General features: G+C 37.8%; 1 protein-coding gene across 1 annotated transcript in view; it reads left to right on the forward strand.

The window, feature by feature from the left end:
* Ak9 (adenylate kinase 9) overlaps positions 1 to 9808 on the forward strand; it is a 244663-nt gene that overhangs the window by 211622 nt on the left and 23233 nt on the right. The window contains exons 28-31 of the mRNA XM_023708665.1: positions 3207 to 3272; positions 5428 to 5631; positions 5965 to 6183; positions 7984 to 8197. Of these exons, the coding sequence (XP_023564433.1) occupies positions 3207 to 3272; positions 5428 to 5631; positions 5965 to 6183; positions 7984 to 8197 (703 nt within the window). The remainder of the gene's footprint in view (positions 1 to 3206; positions 3273 to 5427; positions 5632 to 5964; positions 6184 to 7983; positions 8198 to 9808) is intronic.

Raw genomic sequence — 9808 nt, forward strand, 5'->3', positions numbered from 1 at the left:
CAGGGTATAGTAGTCTGGGCTGGAATTTGTTTTCATAGAGGACTTGAGTTACTCTGCTCCATGCTCTTCTTGCCTTCATGGTTTGTGAAGAGAAGTTGGCCGTAATTCTGATGGTATTTCCTTTGAATGTGATCTGCTTCTTTTCTCTAGCAGTTTTCAGTAGATTATTCTTGTGTTGAATTTCTGGGATCTTGACTCTTATATGTCTTGGTGGGTTTTTAATTGATTTGAGGTAACTTGGCGTTCTGTATGCTTCAGTTTCCTGAATATCAGATTGTTTCCTCATATTTGGGAATTTTTCTGCTATTACTTCTGCCCATATTTTTTTAATGTCATCTGTATTGACTCCTTTCTCATTGATGCCTATTAGTCTCACATTGTTCATCTTTGCATCATCTTGCAGGTGATGAATTATTTTTTCCTGCATCCTTTTTATTTTAAGAGATCCTTTCTTTCCTTTTCAGTAGCTGCACCAGCATCTTCAAGATCTGAAACTGTCTTCACTTTCACTTAAACGGTTTTACAAGCTTGTGATTGGGATTTTAATTTCCTCTATATCTCCTTGACTCTGCTTCATGCAATCTATTTCTTTCCTGCATTGCTTATTCAATGAATCCGTCATTTTTCTAATCTCTATTTTTTTTATCAATGTCTTCTTTAGAAGCAGTTATAAACTCTTTTACTGCTGTGTTTTTTTCAGATTGATTTTCCTCCCTATGTTTCTGTAGTTCCTTCTTTACTTCAGATGCTATGAATTCTGACAATTCTTTTTTTATTTCAGAAAAGAATTGTGCTCTGAGTTCCTCTATAAATTTCTGCTGTTGCCTATCTAATATCGGCCCTATTAATTCATGCATTTGAGCTGAGCTAGTGTCCTCTGCTCTTGTTCTGGGTTGGCATTGGTTTTCCTCCATATGTTTCTGCATTTGATTCTTTGCTGCAAATGTTATTAATTCAGGGATTTCTTTTTTTATTTCCAATCTGAGTTCCTGTATACCTTTCTGCAGCTGTTTTTTTATTTCAGAAGCCATTGATTCATTGCTTTCAGCTGTGTGATTCCCAATTTGTTCTGTGTTAGTGTTCTCTGCACTTGTTATGGGTGGGCTTGGGTTCTGAAGTTGCATTTTGTTCCTCCTCTCATTTTGTGTAGCACTGTCTTCTGACTTTTGTTGTAGATCTTCTTTGTAGTTATAACCTTCGCATGTACTGAAGTTCAGGTGCAGATCTTCAAAGTTTGGATTTATCCAGCCTTGCCTGGCTTTGGTCTGGCTGCTCTGCTCAGCTCCTTCCCTCTGCTGCCATTGAGGGTGAACTTGTTGTGCCCCTCTGACAAGATTTTCTGCTCCTGGACTAGGTGGGTGGTCCTATGTTAATCCCTACACTCTCTGTAGGGATTTCAGCTGCAGGCTTACACCCCAGGCCTGTATGCCAGGCCTGATCTGAGCCTGGAGGGGACAAGGTGGAGTTGGGGGGAGAAGCAGCTCTCCCACACACTCACTGGTCCTGGGCTAGGACTGGGTCTGGGGGTTCCAGGAACAGTGCAGAAATTCCTACTTGGTGGGTGGGGTAGGGCAGGTGCTGCAGAGTGGTTGGGGGCATCCCAAGGGGGTGGAAGAGGGTCTCGCCCACACTGCACCTGGGCTGGGACCAGTAGTAGGTCCTGCTGGTGCAGGGTAGTGGGAATCTCTCCCACACACTCACTGGACCTTTGCTAGGACTGGGTCTAGTTTTCTGATTTTAATACCACAGCATGAAAACATTTTTGTTCATTATTGAGTTCTTATAACAAACATTATTTGAAGCTTTTTGATAACCAACCTGTCAATAAAATATGTCCAGGCATCCCTCTGCAGCCTCCTCACTGCTGCCCTGAGAACCCTGCCCCCTATCCCTCAGCAGCACAGTGACAGCTCCCAGGAACCAGTTCCTAGCCTCATGAATTTGTTCTGTCCTCTCTACACTCATTATCTCCATCCTGCCTCGCATTCTTCTTTGGTCATACTTGCACTACTAATCATTATTTCTGGCTTTCTCTCTGCACCTACCAGGCTAGCCTTCCAGATAATTCCAGATTATTTTCTCAGAACTCCATTTTGATCAAATCGCCCCATTAGGGTCTGAACTCCTAAGACAATTCCAATCTCTCTTGCTCATTGTATTTCTCAACAAGAACAAATGTACACCCTGCTTCTGAGAAGCCCCACACCACAAGCCTCCCTATCTCCCCCTGGGAGTTTTTCCCTCCCATACAATGGAATGCCATAACATGAGGTTAGCCCTCTGAAATTTTGCTAACTCACTTTTGGGTTGGAGTCATACTATGTTATTTGATTGAATGAAAGCATGTACATGATAATGTTCAATGCTAGCATTTGGCAGATGTAGGATAATTACATAATCTTCACTGACTATTCATGTGAATGAAGAGAGCAGAAAAGTAGAATATGTATGTTAAGACTAAATGTTTGTTTTAAAAAAAAAACTTAAAGCTACATTTAAAAATCCAGGTAGGAGAGTTCTGAATCAACCAGCAAACCTAAGAACTGATGAGTTTTCATTTAAACTGTGAGAATATATTGGGATCCATTGCATTAGGTCTAGAGGACTGTAGAAAAACTGAAGGACCATATCACTCATCATGTCTGTCACCATCTTCAATGTACATTTGCTTTCCTCATATGTATACTTGTACAAAATTTTTAGACAATTATATTTAATAAGGTAGAAAATTACCAAACATTTTAAATAAATCTCCTCCTTCATGTCTGAAATCCACTGATGTGAAGTCCACAAATTCATAACAAATGTTGAAAAAGAGTTCTAGTATTTATAGAGTAACTGACTCCAAGTGCTGTTTCAAGGGAAATAACTGATTGGCCCAGAAGAACAAAGATGCAAACAATGTAAGTACCACCACCAGGGCATGCTTTCCTGGAAAACTTCTCACCCTTGCATCCAAACATTACTTCCACTTGGGAAAAATAGACTTATATGTAAAAAAGTGATTTTGGGGGGCTGGTAGTGATAGCATATACCTGTAGTCCCAGCATTTAGTAGGCTGAGGCAGGAGGACCACTGTGAGTTTGAGGCCAGCCTGGACTGCATACTGAGTTCAAAGTCAGCCTATTCTGCATACTGAGGTCCTGCCTCAAAAAGAAGTAATTTGTATCATTTTATATTAAAAACTTTAAATGTTTCTTTAATAGGAGGATATGATTACTAAAAGAAGAGCTGAGCTTATTTTAGAGAGAGAGAAAAAAAAGAAAGAGATGGTAAGTAAATAAACTTGGTTAAAAAAGCAAAACACTTTATGATCTCAACAGTATAAAATAAAAAGATGCATCTACTTCAGATTTATATAAGATTAGTGAAATCATGCATTGTTTTTATTTTCTTTATTCTTTTTGATATACCACAGCTGTTATACTGACTTTTTACTATATTTATCATCAGAAAAAATAAACTTTCCCTACAGATAAGCCCCACTTAATTCATTTAAATAATACAGTACAAAATATAGCAGTACACAGGAAAGAGACTTTTTGAGATTTTCACTTTTGCTTTTCACACTTTCAGCTAGTGCTGCTGGGAGTGGACTAGAGAGAACACATAGAGTTAAGCTGGAGCTGGACTGTTGATTGTCTTAGGGTGAGGATTGGGGGCAGATACAAACTGTTGCCACAGACACCTAGGTAGGATGCTCAGTGTAGCTCCTTTTCCCTGCCTGCTACTGTCTTTTAAAGATAAGTCTTGAGGATTATGGGGTTCTGTTTATTGAAAGAGCAGCTATTTCAAATATAAGGAAAAAGAAAAAGTAGTAAGAGGACTTAACGGTTCCAAAATCACCCCCCCCCCAAAAAAAAGAAGCCAAAACTGAGAAACTGTGTCCTATAGCTAAGCTCCTTTTGGAGAGAAAAGCATTTGGGCTCCCAACCTCCTCCTGCACCCCACAAGCCCAAACCCAAGCTCCAGGTGCCTAGTAAAGAAACAAGATCATCTAGGAATATTAAGGAAGAGAAAATGAAAAGGCAAGCAATGGAGAAGGGCTGGAAAAGAGAGAATGTTGAACATTATTTAGGGTTGGAGCCCTGTACTAACTGGATGGGGAGAGATAGAAAGTGAGATGCTGAGATTACTCCAAATTCAAGATGACTTTCAATTTTCTGACCAGAGGGCAAGTGCCAGTTGGAACAAGTTATACTGCAGGGAGAATGGTGTGTAAGCAGGGCAGGAGCTAAATAATAAACTTTTTTTGTGCAAAAGAACAATAACATCTGAAGTCTATGCATATAACTTAGTACCAAATTCCTCCCATGGTCTTTAATAATCATTCATGAAATAATCTTGTTTCTCAGATGGGCTAAAGTCTCCTAAAAATCAGGATGGTCACATTATTAGTACAGTGCTTTGTACCAAGTGACTAAAATGGCAGTATAATCATGCACCACAGACTTTTGAGGGGTGTGTGTGTGTGTGTGTGTGTGTGTGTGTGCGCACACCTATTTTATAGGTAAAGGAATTGATCTCAATATTGTGTATTGAATTCAGGCATATATATTTGTCTTTTCTTGTACTGTGCACTGAATTCAGATGTACTTTGCCACTGAGCCACATTCCCAGAACTTTCTATTTTTTATTTTGAGATAGAGTCTCACTATTACACTAAGTTACCCAAGCTTGGCTTGAACTTGCAGTCCTCTTTTCTCAGTCTTCCAAGTGCTGGGATTGTAGGCACATGCCATTGTAACTGGCTTGGGTTTCACATTGATTAAGTCACTTAATGCTCACTCCCCCAAACCTGTTAAGCTACCTTACTTGTATTACTATTTTATAGGTAAAGGAACTGATCTCATGCCAGTTAATATAGCCAATATGTTTTTATAGTCTTTGTGCTACATTAAGTATTATTTCAGAAGGTCATCAAAAATGTGACATTCTGACTATAGACATTTTATCCATTTACTTATAGGATTGCTACAATGTCAGAATCTTGAAAGTTGTAAATTTCATGGGCCGGCCAAATAATTCAGCAGATTAAAGCACTTGCAAGCACTTGCAGGGGCCAAGGGTTAGATCCCCAGGCCTGCCATGCCAGCCCCACCCCCAGGGCACACTGAAATGGCAACTGAGACTGGGTGTGGTGGTGTACGTCTGTAATCCCAGCTCTTGGGAGGCTGTAAACAGGCAGATCACTATGAGTCCGATCTAGTAGTGAGACTCTAAACACCCTGTAGATCCTTCCCTAAAATACAAAAAGAAAAAAAATTGTGAATTTCTGAATGCCAGATGGTTAAAATTTTACTGTGTTTCCAGATGACTGTTAGGATACCAACCAATACAAAGGTATTACAAAACACTTGTGATGATTTTTTAACAGTGTCATTTGACACATACTCTGTATGTGAAAGGACATGTTTTCTTCCTTAGGTTGGTGTTAGAGAGGATGATGAGATTAGTGAGGAAGAACCTGATGAGGATGAGGATGATATTGAGAACATCCTTGAAGTGTTTACAAAAGAGGAAGAAGAGATGAGTGAAGAAGATGAACAGGAAATTGAAGCAGTTGAGCGCCTGAGAATTGAACTGGGAGAAAAATTTGATACAGATGTGAATAATTTACAAATGATACAGGTTCTGACTTTTCCTTCAATTATTGAAATTCAGAATATAACATTTGAGCTTGAAACCAAAGCAGTTTGATCAATGCCTTATTTCAAGATTACATTTCAAAAGAAGTATGTATTTTAAGGCTGTGATTACTTTTACAGTACCACTTAATTTTGAAGACAGTTCCATAAATCAGGAACAACTGAGAGTCCTCACAGGGTTAGCTGCCAGAACTCAGCTACTTGCCAGCTGAGTCTTATTTTTTATACTGTAATAGTCACCAGAAGTGCCTGTGTAGTGTGAATGATTGATCCTTCTCTCACCAAATATATTAGGTTTTATGGTTTCTTTCATTAGGAAGAATTTGAGAAGTTTTTGATACCAATATTTTCTGTTAATGGAGCTCGAAAAATCCATATTGTACAATATGCATTGAATAAGAAACTGAAGCCACTGGTGGAAAATCGTGAGAGCATTTTTGAAACATGTAATGCAGTATCTGCACACCTTGCCCAGAAAATGATTGCCTTTACCTACAAATATATAAGCTCATTTGGCTATTGGGACCCTGTAAAGGTAATTTAAGCAAATGTATCTGAAAGTCATATTTTTTCTCTATTTCTTTTATATATATATATATATATATATATATATATGGAATATATTATATATTAGGAAAAAAATTAGCTAGAAAAAAGCCTAGATAATTCTAAAAATTGTAAAAATTGCATAGTATTCTTAGCTAGGTATAAAAATATTTGGGAATTCAAATGGAATCTTTCAACTTTTCTTTTATTACCAAGTATATAATGTGAAGCAGATACCCCACCCCACCCTTGAGTTTCTTCTTATTCCCAGCATATATGCCTACCTGTGAACCAATAGCAACTGTCAAGGAGACAGATATCAAGGAGAATCAATATTAACAATACTATGTTACATCTACTCTTTTGATCCTAGGGATGGCTGATACTTGGCTATCTGATGCTATAAGATGATATTCAAACTGCACATGAATATTCATACTGAACTCATGGTCCCTCATCACTACCAAAGTGAGGATGTAGGACCCCTCTTTCCTCTACATTCCATTCTCACATCTTATGCTACCTGTTATAGGCATTTTCCATTCTCATAACTACTGTTAATGTTTTTGTGAGTAAGAATTCATCTGTATAAATCTGTGGAAGAGAATTCAGGGCAATTTACTGGCCAGACCATTGCAAAAGATAGCTCAAGAACCCACTTGTAACAATCTTCTCTGATTACTTTAACAAAGTGTAAGGGGTAAAAAACTTTAAGCAGTGTCTTGGTTACTTTTCTGTTATTGCTGAATGAAAATACCCAACACCCAAAATTAAGGAAGGAAAGGTTTATTTAGCTTACAATTTGTTGAGGTTTCAGTCCATACTTAGCTGGCACCAAGGCAGTGGCACATGGCAGAGGGTGATAATTAATGGCATTGGAAAGCAACAAAAGCAACAAGAACAAAAAAGGAGGAGCAGCAGAGAGCAAGCCTCTTTCCCTCCCTTACATTGTACCAGGCTAACTGCCCCAGGATCAGTGTAAAACGCACACCCATAATCCCAGCATTGGACAATGAGTCAATCACTCACTCTAGAAGCTGCCCCATGACTGCATAAAACTTTCAGGGGACACCTAGACACAAGCCATAATAAACAGGAATTTATTTTTTTCTTAGTTCTGGAGGCTAGAAGTCCAAGATCAACTGTGTTGGTAGGAGTAGTTTCCATAAAGCTTTTATTCTTGCCTTGGAGTAGTCACCTTCTCAAAATGTCTACACATGGAGATTTTTCTGTGCATCCTCAGGTGTCTCTTCTTCTTAAAAGCACATAGGCTTTTTGGTTTAGAGCTCTATCTGTATGACCTCATTTAGTCTTTTTTTAAAGAGTCATGTATAATTCATTAACACTAATTTCTCTTTACCTCATTTAGTCTTAATTACTCCCTTAAAAGTTCTATCTCCACTTCCCTGGCAAGTGCAAGGGCCTGAGTTCAATTCCAAGTTCTGCAAAATAAATAAATATAAAAGCCCTATCTCCAAGTATAATCACTTTGTGGATTAGGTCTTTAACATACAAATTACAGGGGAGAGGAGACAATTTAATCCCTAACAGCACTTTAGGAATGGATTTGTTTATGAGGATACTCCTTGACATATATATTCAATATGTAGAAAAGATAATATCTATCATAAACTGAAGCTGCTATTTTGATTGCATATTGCTATGAAATAATTTTAGTTATTTAATATTAACATTTGATTGTAGATTTATCTGTAATTGAGATTTGTCTTATTATTTTAAGAAATGCTCTGTAAGTTAAAATTAACTTGCAAATTTAATTGTGTTGCAGCTAAGTGAAGGAGAAACATTTCAGCCAATTGGAAATGTGGAGAATCCAATTTATCCTGTAATCCATCGTCAGTATATTTATTTTTTATCTAGTAAGGAAACTAAGGAAAAATTCATGAAGAACCCCATCAAATACATCCGCCAACCCAAAGCTAAGCCTACTATGCCTATCAGGATTATAATTGTGGGGCCTCCAAGATCTGGGAAAACTACAGGTGAGCATGTTTCTATTTTCCTCTAGCATACAAGGATCCACTGAAACCTAGTGACAGATCCTCCAGAAACCAGCTATCTATCAAAATTGACAGTTATTGGTCTACTCTACCTGAATAGACCAATAATTGTCGAAGACAAGTGCAAACATGTTTTCATTGTAAAATATATCTGAGATATAAAATTATTAAGAGAAAACAAAATTTGGGAATGTCAGTCTGTAGTTAGTGAGGCAGCACATTGTGATAATGCACTACAGAACAAAGCCACTCCCTTCATGGCTGAAGAGAAAGTGAGGGAGAGGTAGAAGGGGAGGGGGAAGAAGAGGGAGAGAGGGAGGGGGAAGGGGAGGGGAAAGGGGAAGGGAAAGAAAGAGAGAGAGAGCAGAGTGAGCGAGAGTGTTTCTTACAGCCTCCTTCAGAGACAGTGCCTTGAAGTAGAACTTCCCCATAGGCTGCTTCATAACAATGCCATCTCCTGCAGGAATATCACAGTCGGAGACCAATCCTGTAATACAGGACCTGGGACATTCTAGACTCAAGCCACAGTAGGAAGACAATCAGAAATTGCCCAGAATCAGATAGACTTAGAGAAAAATTACATCAAAACTTTGTTCAGAGAATTAAAAGTCAAAGAACAAATTTACATGTTTTAAAAAGTTTTTCATAAGCAGAAGAGAAGATAGTAAGCTTTCCAAAGTATTTTTATTTTCTTTTTTATTAAAGAATACAGTGCATATAATCAAAAAGTATATGTGATCCATTTTAAATTTATTACTCTGATATCAAAACCTAACAAATATAATACAGGAAAATAACTCACAAATTATTGTTATTATTTATAATTATAGTAAGATATCTTAATCAGATACTATAAAATTTACTATGAAAAATATACTAGAAGATATCTTAGTTTGAAATGTATCAAAAGCATATACATGTATACTCTTATAGTAATACAGTCATACATTGAATGACACTTCTGTCAGTGACAGACCATGTACACAGTGGTGGTTTTTCTAGAGGATACTATTATCTAGTTGAGTCAGGCTAGTTTGTGTAAGTGCACCCTGTAATGTTTGCAAAATGACAGTAATACTAAGAGATGGATTTCTAAGAACACACTTTTGTTAAAGTGCATCACTTTAGTTTAAAAGTACAAATCAACCAGGTGAGGTGGCTAGCATCCACAGTCCCAGTGCCTCAAGAGGCTGATGCAGGAGAATTGCAAGTTTTCAGGCCATCCTAGGCACCTTCGTGAAACCCTGTCTTAAAAGCAAATTGAAGAAAGACATTTGCAGTGTTCCTCAATGGCAGAGCACTTGACTAGCACACACAATACCCTGGATTCAATCCTCAATACTAGTAAAAAATTTTGAAGCACAAATCAGTAATCTTAATCACTGTTGAAAAGGCATTTGAAACTCTTGAAGACATAGGGGTAGGCAAAGAGTTCATGAACAGAAATCAAATCGCATGGGAAACAGTTGAAAGAATTAACAACTGGGACCTGCTCTTACTGAGAAGTGTTTTCATGTCAAAAGAAATTACCAACAAAGTGAAAAGGGAACCCACAAATTTGGAAAAAATCATGACCTATAAGTACTCAGACAA

The sequence above is a fragment of the Octodon degus genome, unplaced genomic scaffold (assembly GCF_000260255.1).
Source record: "Octodon degus isolate 3935 unplaced genomic scaffold, OctDeg1.0 scaffold00431, whole genome shotgun sequence".
Lineage (NCBI taxonomy): Eukaryota > Metazoa > Chordata > Mammalia > Rodentia > Octodontidae > Octodon > Octodon degus.